At 38.2% G+C, this 15220-nt stretch overlaps 1 protein-coding gene and 1 non-coding gene across 6 annotated transcripts in view; one reads left to right on the forward strand and one right to left on the reverse strand.

Moving 5' to 3' along the window:
- Positions 1-4437, forward strand: part of LOC122077370 (sister chromatid cohesion 1 protein 4-like) — a 68494-nt gene extending 64057 nt beyond the window's left edge. For all 5 annotated transcript variants that reach the window (XM_042643303.1, XM_042643304.1, XM_042643302.1 and 2 more), the window contains one exon: positions 3998-4437. In XM_042643303.1, coding sequence (XP_042499237.1) covers positions 3998-4096 — 99 coding nt within the window. In that variant the 3' untranslated portion in view covers positions 4097-4437. The remainder of the gene's footprint in view (positions 1-3997) is intronic.
- Positions 4438-10759: 6322 nt separating this feature from the next.
- Positions 10760-10864, reverse strand: LOC122077621. Its single transcript, XR_006139868.1, has one exon. It is a non-coding gene; the product is annotated as a small nucleolar RNA R71 (small nucleolar RNA).
- Between the last annotated feature and the right edge of the window lie 4356 nt (positions 10865-15220).

A 15220-nucleotide genomic window follows, 5' to 3' on the forward strand; every position in this document is an offset into this window, starting at 1 on the left:
ATTTAGTAATTTGGTGAATTGACGATAAAAGATTCAAAGGTAATTGAGGAACATGAAAGGTAGAAGATAAAAGGGTATGGAAGAAGTAGAGAACATTGTACCATAGCCACTCGGGTAGAGAACCATTAGCAAGAATAACACTGGATGGATACTGAGACTTATAAAGAGAGGAAAACAAACTTGACTTACCCACTTATATGGTTAGAGGCATGGTTCAAGGTTTCCATCCATAGTTGTCATGGCGTCGCCTAGGCGGCGATTTGGCGTCCTGGCAGAAAAAGAAGTTCATGGCAGTGCTACGATTTACATGACTCACAAATGGCGGTCGCCATTGGCTGATAGGCTTCGCTATGGCACCGCCATGGACGCCAGGTCACGCCTGATTCACTAGGCAATCGATTTTTTGTAAAATGCAGGGTGATTTTGATAGGGCTATGTTGATTTTTGATGATTTGATGTTGCTTAATGTTGGTTTTATATGTTATAGGGTATATATTGTAGGCTTGTAGCATACTAAATAACTTTAGAAAATAGGGGAAGTAAAAAAATAGCATACTAAATAACTTTAGAAAATAGGGGAAGTAAAAAAATAGCATACTAAATAACTTTAGAAAATAGGGAAAATAAAAAATGACACATGGGCAATTTGACCGCCATGGCAATGCAATAACGAGCTATTCATTGCCAAATCGATTAGCCACCCCTTCACCGCCTTGGATCGATTTGACGCCGTGACAACTATGTTTCCATCGATACCGTCAAAATTTTCCACATTTTGACAGTATCTCAGGACTCCGATACCATATAGCCTGTGAGGTTTCGGCATGTTTCGACAAAAATTCCCACATTTTGACTGAACCAGTTGGTTGGGTCGAGCCAGGCCCTTATATAAAATGCTTTTAAGGGAAACCAAGTCTTCTATTCTAAAAAATTCGACCTTCTCCCTTTTTTTTTTTTTCTTTTTTCTTTTTTGGTGAAGTGGGAAACTTTGGGAAACACTCAAGATTTCCCCCTTTGTGCACAAAAAACTTTAATCTAAGTTTGGATCTTGCAAAATCTACATAAGGAAGGCAGCTTGGACAAAAAAGGTAAGTCCCATCATCCCCAAAAATCATTTTTTTTTTTTTTAAAATATAGTTGTCAATAGAGTAGAATGATGTAAATTTTTTTATATGTTAGTTGAGTGTTGAGTGTCGAGTGTTGAATGTTGAGTCACTTGATTGTTGAGTGTTGAGTGTTGAGAGATAACTCATTATAATGTAATATTATTATTTATTTTGGATCCTTTGTATTATGTATTATGTACTTATGTAGATTGTAGACTATATATAGTGTAGACTATGTACTTATGTAGTGTAGTTTCAAACTTTCAGTCAACGACTCAACAACATCAACGTACATTACCAAACTTTTGGCTCACCCCACAAGTATGACTTAACGTGTTTTTTCTATGAAAATAATTATGTGAATGTGTCAGAAATGTCTAAAATAGGATGTACACAAAAAATTAGGCCAAAAAAACATATTTTGGGGGTTGAAACCAAAGTTTCTACCCAATCGGGAAAAATTCCTTGGTTTCCTCGAAATTTCCCAGGTTTTGACCGAAATTTTGGTCTCCCCAAGGGTCGAAACCCAATACCTTGAACCTTGGTTAGAGGCACCATAATCAATGACCCAAGAAGTGGGAGATGAGGTGGTAAAAAATGCAGTTGTACCTGTATGGGCCAATGTAGCTGTGGATGAGGAAAAGGATGACTCAAGCTGCTGAATACGCTTCAATAACTGAGTGACTTGATCATCATGAGACAAAGATCCTGATGTACTAGCTCTAGATTAAGTGACAAGATTAGTGTCACCAGATGACACCATGTTGGTACTCCCATTAGGCATTGCCGTATTGGGTAATCGCTGGGCCCATTGATGCTTACCTTGTTTTTCCCAACGTTATTAACTATATGGTGACTTGCCACAATGTTTACTATGTCAAGTCTGGTTCGTCTGCTGTCCACTATGACCACCTGTACCACATCCACGTCCTCCCCGAAACTAGCTAGAGCTTCAACCATCCACCACTACTAATAAAAACAACAGAGCTTTTCTTAGAAGAGGGGGACGAATCAGCTTTGGTGTGAGGAGAGACAATATGCTGAATGTGAGAAAATGCCTCATTCAAAGAGGCACTTTCTCACCAAGAATCTTACTTCAACTGGCTGCAGCTCAGGATTCAACCCAGCTAAGAATTGTGCAACCTGAAACTCAGCTCTTCGTATCTTCTATAGTTCCAGGTCTGTGGTGAGAAGTTGATAGACATTAGGTTCTTTCCACATTCCCTTAAAGGCACTATAATACTTGCTAATGTACCTGCACTGATTCCATGGAACAACTGTAGAAGAAGTGAGGAAAGACATGCATAGTTTAGGTCTTATCCCAAGTATGACATTGAATAGATATATGATTGGAAGGCAAGAATCATGTAGCTGATCCCCTTTAGGTCAAATTTTTCTGATTTGTTGTGTTGTGTTCATTTCCTCATTTAGTTGGGATAAGGCTGAGTTGTTGTTGTTGTATGAATCTTATTCAAGAGATTGAGAGAAAGGTGCTGCAAGCCTTGAAGGGGGGAAAAAACGCCTCAATTAATCCTCTTAATACCAGAGATAAAATGGACTTGAATATCCCAAGACTGCACCAAATGTCTTTTGAATGGAGAATCATGGCAAGCTCCAACTTGAGTACCAGATTGCTGATGGACCTCAAAATACATTTGAGTCCCAAATCTGTTGAAGATCTGTTTCTGAAACCGTCTCATATTCCTCTTCATTCGAATGTAATATATGAGAGCGCAGTAGATGAGCTTACTGAATCTAATGGTTTTTCCTTTTGAAAAAAGGGTTTCAGTGTAATGGCTTAATAATAGGAAAAGGATTGGTTTAGTTGACTTCAGGGAATTTTGGTATAAAGATCGATTATTATGATTTATTGATGGATTAACAGGCTGATTGATGAATGTTGCAAGCTAGGATTAAACTTGGAACCCGGAATTGGCTGCTTCACTGAAAAAATGAGATCAAGAGAGGAAGGAGAGCACAGATCTGCGAATATATGGAACTTGTGGCTCAAGAACCTTATTGATCTAGCCATAACAGTTATAGCCTCCTTGAACTTAATGCATTTTGTATGTTGTGTGAGAAGACATTCAAAGGATAGGTCTGGACTCTATTATGACCTCAAAGTCTCAAACAGAGCTGTTTGGAGGGCAAAGGTCCATGTTGCCAACCGAATTTAGGGGGGATGTTCCTGTGGTTGCTTTGTTTCTTTCATTTTTGCGTCATCTTCTTTTATTTTTCCCTTTATTCTGTGTCCTTTTATTTTAACCTCTCGCAGATCCATGTAGCCGATCCCATTTAATTGGGAAAAGGCCGAGTAGTTGCTGTTGTTGTTATGATTGTAAGGGCCGAGTGTTACCTGTGGTTAGTCTTGTCCAAGTCTTGACATCAGTGTAGATCTGAATATGAAAGTAGGCTAATGACTTGAACAATAGAATCCGTTGAGAAATAAAGAGAAACATAAAAGTTTGCACTTAAAATACTGCTGATTTCATTCAACTAAAATATTTACTGTCTTCTACTTTCTTTTTTCATATTTATAAATTGAAGAATTCTATGAATCCAAGGTAGCTGTCATTTAGTCTGATGGCACATAAGAAGGCCTATTGCAAGGTCCTCTTACGCTCTTGTATAGGTCTTAGAAGGCTGTTTAGTTGAAGTTGCTGATTTATAGCATGTGATTGGTGGCAGGGTCCCTTAGTATGATGGATCTGCTGCCTCGACCTTATAATATGTTGGTCAATCCAGATGCTATTGTTCCATGCTTTCTCCCTTCCGAGCGAAAATATGTTTTCAATTTTGGTTATTTCTCTCAGGAAACAAAAATTGAAGATATAATTTCCTTGTTACCATTTGATGCTTGATGTTTATGTTGATGTGTTTTATCTTTGCAGGTTCTTAAAACAAGGGACTACATCCAGGTTGAGCAAGAGAGTTCATTTGTCAACATCAAAATCAAGCCTAGAGGAAAGCTAATGAAAGCAAACTTTTGATCGCCTTCATATACAAGGCCTAGACAAGTAGCTAGCACATACCCCTGTATTCTACAATGCTGATGCCCAACTCTCTGGATCTTATGTCTCAATTGTTGTAATTTTTTGGTTTCTTTATGTAACTTATGAAACTAACATAGGTTTTGGGGTTGGTCAGGTTTCTATGTCACTAATTGTACTCGGTATGTAAATATGTTGTAAAATTACTTCTCTACTGAGCTAGCCTCTCTTGTAGAAATTGTATGCCTAGATGTTATGGAGATGATGGTACCTGTAAATGGAATTCTCTGTAGCCACATTCCATGAGTGCATTACTCTCGTAGTTGAGATTATTGAGTGAATCTTACTATGGTTTATATTTGTAGACACAGAAGGGTGCAGTGATGGTTATGCCCGGAATACTGCCTGTGATGTGCACTGCCCTCCGACAGTCTTATTGGCGTGGATTGCGGGGGCTTCCAAATCCCATGGCTTTATGCTGTGCGTACATATGTTTTGGACTGAATGAATGGCTGGTAACTTAAGTTCCTCATGGTTAGCTACTCGGTGATAATTTCTCTTTTTTCTTGTACTCGCTCTATAATAAACATGAGAAATATTCATAAAAAAGAAAGAATCGAGTTTTCCTACATCCGTGGTCAAGGAAGAATCTATTCAGCCATTCTGAATCATTAGATCTATGCCATTGAAATTAAGTTTGGGTGAATAAATATATTCACTACCAAATAGGAAGGAGAAAAAGGGTGGGAGGGGGTTATATACAACCCCTAGGGGGCAAAGAAGGGCAAAGGAAAAGAAACAACTCACACATGGTTTGAGAGATACAAGGTGGAGCTCTAGGAGATAATAATAAGCATGTTCCTTGAGGAGTTCGTGCCAAGGTGGGGGTGCAACATCTTTAGCTCAGAATTAGCATCCAAATATATGACTTTCCAAATCATATCAAAAGAATAGGAGTTGGAAGTCCATCTATGAAGATTTCACTTCATCCAAATATGGTTTATGGCGGTGCAAAAAGCAAATTTACCTGCAACATCACAAATAGAGGACCTAGCAGTTGATCCAAATCCGTCCCCTAGAGAGGGAGAATCTTTCTCCTAACAGGCCAACAAGCTTTGAGAACGTTCCTCCAAAGTTTGGAAGAGAAGGGACAATTAAAGAATAAGTGGTTAGTATCTTCGGAACCATTCCAGCGCAGACATTAGGAGGGAGAGATGGGAATGTGTGGGGAGACGAGGAAGGGTTGGGTGGAGAGGGCTCTCCAAGTAGTGAAGCTGTGGTGGGGAATATGGCCTGGAAACTAAACAATTCTTAGAAAATTGCCAAGCAGAGGATGGAAACTAGATGGTTTTATCACTTCTTCCCCAAAGCCCGGGGGGAGGGGAGGAAGGGCCAAATAGGCATCATGGAGATGGGGGTGGACCAACCATGAATGAAAATAATCAAGGGGACCTTTGCGGAGGTCCCGACCCTCTCTCCTCTCTTTCTCTTTCTTGGGGAGGGGTGTGTCGTGTGTGCTTACCTGTGGGCCTTGCACCGCCGTATAGTCGCTTGGAGATACGTGAAGGCCTATTTCATAGGAGTGTAAAAGTCGTCATTGAGACGGGGATTTGATGATGGTCCAATACGGGGGATTGAGATCATGCAAAAGGGTTTGGAGTCGCCACCTAGGATTATGGGCCTAGGACCGGGGGTGGGCCAGATTCCTGAGAAAAGGGCCTGAAAGTTGGTCTTGTCCAGAGATTTAAGGTACGTGTCAGGTTGTAGAATTGGGAAGTGTTAGGCACCCAATATATCCGGTTTGACCAGTCTTCCTACTAGATGCTTAAGAACAACCATTTTCCTTAATTATTCTTATTCTGTATGCATTGCTAAGTTATCACACATATATACATTAACTGAATTTAAATAATTATATACATTAAAACAATATCAATATAACGTCTACATTATGCTAATTTGGGTAAGAAATTATACCTAAGCTTGACCCCTGTTTCAAGTCAAGAGGGGAGAAACCCCGATTAGTGACAGCACGAACTGTCTTTCGAATTCTCCTGGCTCAAGGGAATATGGTCTTGACCTCCAACTTCCTTTTTCGAGAGATGCTGACTGTGGTAATATTTGGATAGAGTTCCGGCGAGGAACAGTTACTTTCGGGTTTTGACTGTTGTATCAATTCGGTAGAGCTTCTGCTAGGGATAGGCTACTTTTGGATTTTAACTAAGGTGGCACTCTGACAGAGCTTCCGCTAGGGATAGGTTATGGGAGGGCTAGGCTGAGATGGCACTCCGGCAGAGCTTCCACTGGGGATAGACTATGGGAGAGCTAGGCTGAGATGGCACTCCGATAGAGCTTCCGCTGAAGATAGGCTGAAACCTAAATGGTTGAGGAACTTGGAAGGCCCGAAAAATACTTCGGATCTTAGAAAGATCTTTCCGAAGACTTGAAGAACCTCAAGTGGGGATAGGAGACTAAGGGGAAACTTTTCCTACACCAAAATCTCACTCAAAGAAGACAAAGGATTGAAGAATTTCAAAGGCCCGAAGAACACTTTGGATCTTATGAAGATCTCTCCGAAGACTTGAAAAACCTCAAGGGTGGGAGGGGAGGAAAGAGGGTAGAGTTTTCTTTACTATGGATGCTCCTAGGAGGCTTGAGTGTGAAAAACCAAAGGGAGGGGGTATTTGTAGATTTTTTGAACCAATGGGGAGGAAAGAAGAATTTCCTTAACCAATGGGGTGAAACAGTGGTTTTTCTAAACTAATGGGGTGAAAACATGAATTTTTGGATCAATTGAGTGAAGGGTAAATTTCTTTGGCCAATGGGGAAAAAGTAAAAATTTTGGGCCAATAAGGTAAAAAGATGTCTTTTTGGACCAATGGGAGGTTGCGGTGTAGGGTACACTAGCGGGATAGTGTAGAGTGCACTAGCGGCTGAAGAGATTCTCTCTTCACCACTTCGGTCATTGGAGCGTGCGAGGTAGGCCATGGGCGAATGGGGTGGGTGGGGTGCGCGTGACTAGGATGTAATTTTCTAGGAGTGATTGCAGGAAACCCAACGTATGATTTTGATGTATCATATATCGTTGGTATCATATATCATTGGAATCATAATTTCGAGTACTATGCATCCGTATGGTCACCTAGGACCGAATTCATTCATATAGGAAATATCATAATTGAACCCTTCTTTTCTCTTGCACAACGTTTCTAAGGTTTTAGGTGAGTATGGATGTTTCTTGGTTAGATTACCTCAATCAATTATCATCTCTGTCGATCGAAAGTAAGAAATTATGTCAAAGATCCACAATTCATCATAGCAGGATTAGGGTGACAAAATTGGGTGTCTACAGAATGCCCCTCTTTTGTCGAGGCCTGTGCCAACAGATGAAGGGTAAAAAAAAGAATGATCACATTTTGTCACCCGGAGCATATACTGCCGCCATCTTGCTCATTAATGACAGAGTTGAAAATGCAACAGGTAATATCTCTTAACTACTTTAAAGTTTAAGACTTACCTAGGCTACCGATTGTAGGAAAGAAATTCGCTGCTCTTTTAATCATGTAAAAGATGTTAGTACTTGATCTTTGACTTTTCCTATGCTGAGCTTCCATGTGCCAGTCTAGGGGATTTGGTCTCCAGGATGGGTCTTTCGAACCAATCTGGGCTATTTAGGACAGTCAATTACCAAAAATAAATTTGATGCTCTTCCAATCTTTCAAAAGATAAAAAATATTTGATTCTTAAATTTTTCTTGACTGGGCTTCTATGTGCTAGCTTGGGGAATTTGGTCAATGAGATTAGGTCACATAGAGTCGATTTAAAGAAGATTGGGCCATTTGGGGCCGGTTCAATGAGATTGGGCCACCTGGGGTAGGTTCAATGAGTGATGAGCACATTTATGTGTGAAATCTAGGGTAGTAAAACATGCATTCTACATATTTAGAATGGAGCTACCTTGGGTTTTACTTTTTTTTTGCAGGTTTTATATTTTCAAGGTCTTAAGGACTATTAGGTGTTATATCTCCAATTTTACACGTAAAGAGGTCCTATTTCTTTTCATAGTTGCGAAAAAGATGAAATTCTTAGCAAGATGAACGTGTTCAATTAAAAGTACACATTCGTTTGGTCACCCATACAAGTGATTATTCTTTTCAGGCCAGAAAAAGAATAATGAATCATAACTGACTTGAGATGCAGAACCAACCCATCTGCAATTGTCCCAAGAGTATAAAGAATATTCCAAATGCAAACAAGGATTGATGGACCACATCCTTAAGTGATTGAAGATTCGTTTTTGGTAACAACAATTACCTAGCGTAATTGATGAGTTATGGTGTGCAAAATCCCTTACTTATTAGGAGGTCTCAAGTTCAAACCTCTTAGCTGCCATTTTGTTGAGGTTTTTATTTTAGAATATTTTCTCTCTCCTACTCATCACTCAAAGGAGGTCGGCCAAAGGGTTTCTTATGCAAGAGGAGAGAGAAATAAGGAAATAAAGAGAAAAATAGAAAAGGGAGAAAAATAGGAAAGGAAAAAAATAATTAAAAAAAATCATCAAAGATGCTGCCCACGTTTGAAAAAGAGAGAAAAAAATAAAAATAAAAGAAGAAAAAAAGAAGCAAAATCATTGGAGATTCCCTACTTCCTACAATTCACTATCTTCTCACTCCTCCACCTAATCAACAAGATAAAAAAAAAAAATTTTTTTTTTTTTTTTTTAGAAGCTAAAATCTTTAGCTTCCCTCCCCCATTCTCTATATAATAGAATTAACACAAGGGGAGGAGACACTTCATTCTTTTTTTAGGGTTTTTTTTTAATTGCTCTATCTTTTTCTCTAATTTTCTCTTTCTCTAGCTCTAGTTCTAGGTTTATGCTTTAAAAACTTTTGTAAGTTCTTTTTATTCAATTAATGCAAGCACTTTTGTTTTTGATTCAGTCTTTTATTTTTATTGTTTAAGCAATCGAAGTTGTAATTTTTAAGTTCTAGTTCTAGGCTTAGTTCTAGGTAACAAGAACAAGCTATGAAGCATGTCTTTCAAGTTCAATTTTTTTTTTCTTCACATTTGTTTTCTCTAGTACTAGAAATTTCAGATTTGGTTTATTCTAGATCTGACTTTTAGTACTAGTAGTATCTCAAATCGATCTAGTTTTCAGTTCAAGAGTTGAAGTTCAAGTAAGTAAGCTCCTTCAGTAGTCTTCTCTCCCCCCTCTCATTCCCTCTTATAACTACCATTTCTTTCTTAATTTAGGATTTTAATTTCAGTCTTTACATTATTGCTATCCCTTTCCCCCAAGGTTCATGGCTAGTGTATGTGTTGGCTTTGCCCCTCTTAGCCATAGAACCATCAATTTATTACTTTTATTTTAATTGTCCCCCTTTTCCTAAAGTCAAGTAGAGTAACCCTTGTAAGAGTGACTCTTTGGTCAAGTAGGAAGCTCATATTATGATGCATCCCTCGGGCTAAGTAGAGAAACCTACTTGTGAATCTCTCTCTAGCTTTATCCCCTTTCTTTTACTTTATTTTTATTTCAGTATTTTTTTCTTTTATTATTTTTTTTAATTGTGTGGGTTTGTTTATTTTTAGTTATTTATTTATTTAATTTTAATTATGTGGCTTGCGTCTTTAAATTCTTAGATGACGAATGGTTAGGATGTTATTTTAGATACATATGTTTAGGACGGTAATTAAAATTAGATTACAATCATTAATCGGTTCACTTTCGCATTATTAAAAGAAGCAAAAAAAATAAAGTGGCTACTCTCCTTGTGTTCGACCCGTCGTTACACTGATCCGTACGCTTACGGTTATATTTTAAAATCTCAAACAAGTTTTGACACCGTTACCGAGGAGACAGTTCCATGTTATTTTTTGCTTTCTTTTGGTAAATCGGAGTGATTTGTTTACTTTGTTTTATTTTTTCTTTTCTTTTATTGAATTTCTGAGAAGATCAACTTGCAATAATAGTTGTAGCAGTGGAGGTCATCATGCCTTATAGTATGATAAAGACAGGTTTCACCCTATAGTAGTACCTCAGGAATTGACTTGAGCAACCCCGGATCCCTGCCAGTAAGCTCCCAAAAAGATAAAAAAAATAAAAAAAATCATACAAAAATTTTTGTTATCTATTCTTTTGTGCTTGTCTTACTCTAGTTGTGGGTAGTTTTTGTTTGCATGAGTGTTAGGTAGGTACGTAATACTAAGAATCGATTAGAAAGAAGAGATCCAACAAGTAGTGACCCTATACGTTTGCTCTCTTTAAAACCTTTCAATATGAGAGACCAACAGCAAAGCCCTCCACCTAAATCTCAGAAAGATAGGTTCTACCCTGCTAGAACAACCCAACCTTCCTGCATAGTTCTGTCACAAGCCCATGGAAATAATTTTAAACTCAAATCTCAATACATCACTATATTGCCCCACTTCCATGGGTTGATCTCTGAGGATGCATACCTATTTCTAAGGAAATTTAAAGAGGTATATGTTCTAATTAAGATCCAACAACTTTCTGATGATGCTATTAAGCTTAGGTTTATCACTTTTGCATTGAAAGACTAAGCTAAGAAGTGGTTATATGGGTTACCCATAAATTCCATAACCTCATGGGAATAGTTCAAAGTTGTCTTCCTTAAGAATTTTTTCCCAACTCATAAGACCAATAAGCTTAGAAGTGATCAGTCAGTTTAGGCAAAAGCCTAGTGAGTCCTTTTCCAAACTTATGGAGAGATTCAAGGATCTACTTCAAGAATGCCCTCACCATGGCCTAGACTTATGGCATTTATGTCAAATAATTTATGAGGGTATTGATTACCCAACTAAACAAATGATAGAGTCTATGTGCCTTGAGGGATTCACATCCTTTATAGATGAAGGTAAGGCACGGGAATTCTTTCTTGACTTAGCTGACAAAACCTGTGAGTGAGAATCAAGCTAAGTGAGTGAAAGAACCATAGGAGGAAAATGATATTTTGTGGATAGGATAATAGCCAAGAAAGCCCATTTGGATAGCCTAATCAAGACGATTGAGACTATTATTCCTAGAGAGCCATCATTAGTCAATTTGGTTAAGATTTGTTCTTGGTGCCAGTCCCCTGGGCATGTCATAGAAGAATGCCCCAACACCTCTGGGAGCACTTCTAATGATAGTGTTAATGCCTTATACTAGAATAATCCATATAGTAACACCTACAATCTAAGATGGAGAAATCACCCAAATTTCTCCTGGAATCAGGGCAACCAAGCAGGGCCTTTTAATTTTTATAATCAAGGTCAATTTGGATCCCAAAGGCCTCCCTTTGTACAACAATCTTTTTTTCAAAATACTTTTCTTATGTCAAATGTAAGACCTCAGGCTAGTTTTCCTAGGGCCCCTCTCCTATCATTTTATTAGCAACCCCCTGGGTTTACCAACACTAGAGAGGCAAGTAGAATAAGTGACTTAGAAAAAAATATGACCCTCATCATGACAAGCCGTCAAAATCTTACGATTGAACTCTCCCAAGTTGTCTCAATTATGCGTGAGAGAGAGAAAGGAACTTTACGCAATCAACCAGAGCCTAACCCTAGGCATCATCAGCCTGTTAGTTCACAAACACCAACTAATGCACTACTGAATATAGTACAAGTTCAGACCCAATAAGGGCATTCTAACCAATGTAATGTTGTTTATGCCCTTAGGAGTGGTAGAGAGTACCAACAAAGCGTTCTTAAATCTTCCCCATCTATTAATTCTTATTAACTCTCCTTTAGTTGAGGACATAAGTATGCCTCTTGTTCTAGGTTCGTCTAATGAACCTAAAGATTCTTCTGAAACTAAAGATGATTTGGTTGAGGAAACCAAAAATGATTCTTCTGAAAAAGAATAAATCTTTAACAGTCCTTATGTTCATCCTGTCCCATTTCCTAATCGCTTGGCACACAAAAAGAAAACTGCGTCAATAGATAAAATTTTAGAAGTCTTCAAAAAAGTAGAAATTAACATCCTTCTTTTGGATGCCATATCCCAAATCCCCGCCTATGCAAAGGTACTGAAAGGTTTGTATACTCACAAACGTATCACTAGTGTGCCCAAAAAGGCGTTCTTGACAGGTAACATTAGTTCCATAATTACTCAGTCTATAGTAGCCAAGTATAAGGATCCAGGGAGCCCTACCATATCTTGTGTCATTGGCAACACCTACATTGAGCATGCCTTACTTGACCTTGGTGCAAGTATGAATCTTTTACCTTACCACGTGTACAAGCAACTAGGATTGGAAGAATTGAAAGCCACTGAAACTACTCTTCAGTTGGCAGATAGGTCTCTTAAGATTCCTAAAGGGATGGTTGCGGATGTCTTACTAAAGGTGGGAGAATTAATTTTCCCTATTGATTTCATTGTGTTAGATACCAAGCCCTTCTCAACCAAGGATGAGATCCCAATAATTCTAGGAAGACCATTCTTGGCTACCAGTAATGTATTAATCAACTATCGGAATGGTTTCCTAAGGTTATCTTTTGACAACCAAACTATTGAGTTTAACATGTTTAGGATAGGCAAGCAACCACATATGGAAGAAGGGATCAATATGCTTGAGGATTTTCTAGATTTTTTTATAATTTAATTGCCACCTTTGATATTGATTTTGATTCAGAATTCCAATAGTGTATGGATGAGTTGGATGATGATAGTAAAAATTTATTTTCTGAAATCTTGAGTCTTCACACACCTGTGGAGCCCTTAGGACCCATTTTCAATTCCATTCCCAAACCTTTCATAGTTGAGCCCCCTAAGATAGATCTTAAGGAGTTGCCATCTAATTTGAGGTATGCTTTCCTAGGGCCTGACCAGACTCTTCCTGTAATAATTTCTTTAAATTTGACTTCTAGCCAGGAAGAGGAGTTACTTAAAGTGTTAAAAGATAATAAGGAAGCCCTAGGTTATACCATGGCTGATATCAAGGGTATAAGCCCTTCTATTGTGCAACATCATATACATCTTATGGAAGATTTCAAATCATCCACGAAATCCCAAAGAAGAGTTAACCTAGTAATGATGAAATCCATTAAGAAAGAGATCCTAAAGTGCTTGGATCATGGAATAATTTATCCTATTTCTGACAGCCAATGGGTAAGCTCAGTTCACGTAGTGCCTAAGAAGTCTGGGGTGACTGTAGTTCCCAATGCCAATAATGAACTAATTCCAACCCATGTCCAATCAAGGTGGAGAGTGTGCTTAGACTATAGGAAACTTAATGTGGCAACTTGGAATGACCACTTCCCATTGCCATTCATTGACCAGATGTTAGAGAGGTTAGCTGGACATGAATACTATTGTTTTCTTGATGGATATTCTGGCTATAACCAGATCTCAATTGCTTTAAAGGACCAATATAAGACCACTTTTACATGCCCATATGGAACATTTACTTACAGGCGTATGCCCTTTGGGATTTACAATGCCCCTGCTATGTTCCAACGATGCATGATGAGCATATTTTTTGACATGGTTAAAAAATTCTTAGAAGTATTTATGGGAATTCCTATTTTGAATGTCTTCATCATCTTTCCCTAGTTTTGAAAAGATGCATATCTAAGAATTTGGTTTTGAATTGGGAGAAATGCCATTTTATGGTTAAATCTGGTATTGTTTTAGGTCATGTAATATCCAAGGAGGGAATTAAGGTAGATAGAGCCAAAGTGGATTTAATTGGTAATTTACCACCTCCTCAATTTGTTAAGGATATCCAGTCTTTTTTAGGGCATGCGGGCTTCTACAGAAGGTTTATTAAGAACTTTAGTCAGTTAGCCCGCCCTCTCACTTCATTACTTGTCAAAGATCAAACTTTTGAGTTTTCTAAAGAGTGCCTAGAATCCTTCAAACAACTTAGGAAGGAGTTGACCAATGCACTCATTATTCAACCACCTGTTTGGACTGAACATTTTGAATTGATGTGTTATGCTTTGGATTTTACCATAGGAGCGGTTTTGGGTCAAAGGATTAATAAGTTGTCCACTGTCATTTACTATGCTAGTAGGACCTTAAATGATGAACAACTCAATTATACAACCACTGAAAGAGAATTTTTAGCAGTTGTGTTTGCATTAGAAATGTTTTTAGTCTTACTTAGTTGGTTCACATGTGGTGGTGTATACTAATCATTCTGCTCTCAGATACCTAGTTTAGCAGAAGGATGCCAAAGCCCATCTCATTAGGTGGCTTTTACTTTTGCAAGAGTTTGATTTAGAAATTAGGGATAAAAAAGGAGTTAAAAACCTAGTTGCAAACCATTTATCCCGGCTTCCCAATTCCTTGACTGTCGATTCTCCAGTCAATGAGAACTTTCCAGATGAATAATTATTTTCAATGTCCAGTGAACCATGGTTTGCTGACATTGTCAACTTCTTAGTTTCAGGTGTGACTCTAGATCACTGGTCCACCCAAGATAAGTATAAGTTTCATTCCCAAGTTAAACACTTTTTCTGAGATGATCCTTATTTGTTTAAGATATGTCAGGATCAGATTGTCTGACGATGTATTTCTGATTATAAGCAACATTTCATTCTCTCTTTTTGTTAGGATCATGCATGTGGTGGATACTTTGGACCTAAGAAGACTGCCACAAAGGTTTTTCAATGCGGATTTTATTAGCCCACTCTTTTTAGAGATGTTTTTGATTTTTACAAGGTTTGTCCCGCCTGCCAATCTTTTGGCCATATCAATAAGAGAAACATGATGCCCCTCAACCCTATTTTGGTAGTTGAGATCTTTGATGTATGGAGCATCGATTTTATGGGACCATTCCCTAATTCCTTTGAGAATTTATACATACTTTTGGCCGTTGATTATGTTTCTAAATGGATAGAGACCATACCTTGTAAATCTAATGACCATAAAGTGGTGGTCCAGTTTCTCAAAGAGAACATTTTTTCCACTTTGGTGCACCACATGCAATAATTACTGATAGGCATACTCATTTTTGTAATCGACCTTTTGAGGCCTTAATGAAAAAGTATGGGATCACCCATAAGTTATCTTCCCCTTATTAGCCCCAAACTAGTGGCCAAGTGGAGGTATCTAATAGGCAGATCAAATAAATCTTGGAAAAAACTGTTAATCCCAACCGTAAGGATTGGTCCCTT

This window comes from Macadamia integrifolia, chromosome 4 (assembly GCF_013358625.1).
Source record: "Macadamia integrifolia cultivar HAES 741 chromosome 4, SCU_Mint_v3, whole genome shotgun sequence".
Lineage (NCBI taxonomy): Eukaryota > Viridiplantae > Streptophyta > Magnoliopsida > Proteales > Proteaceae > Macadamia > Macadamia integrifolia.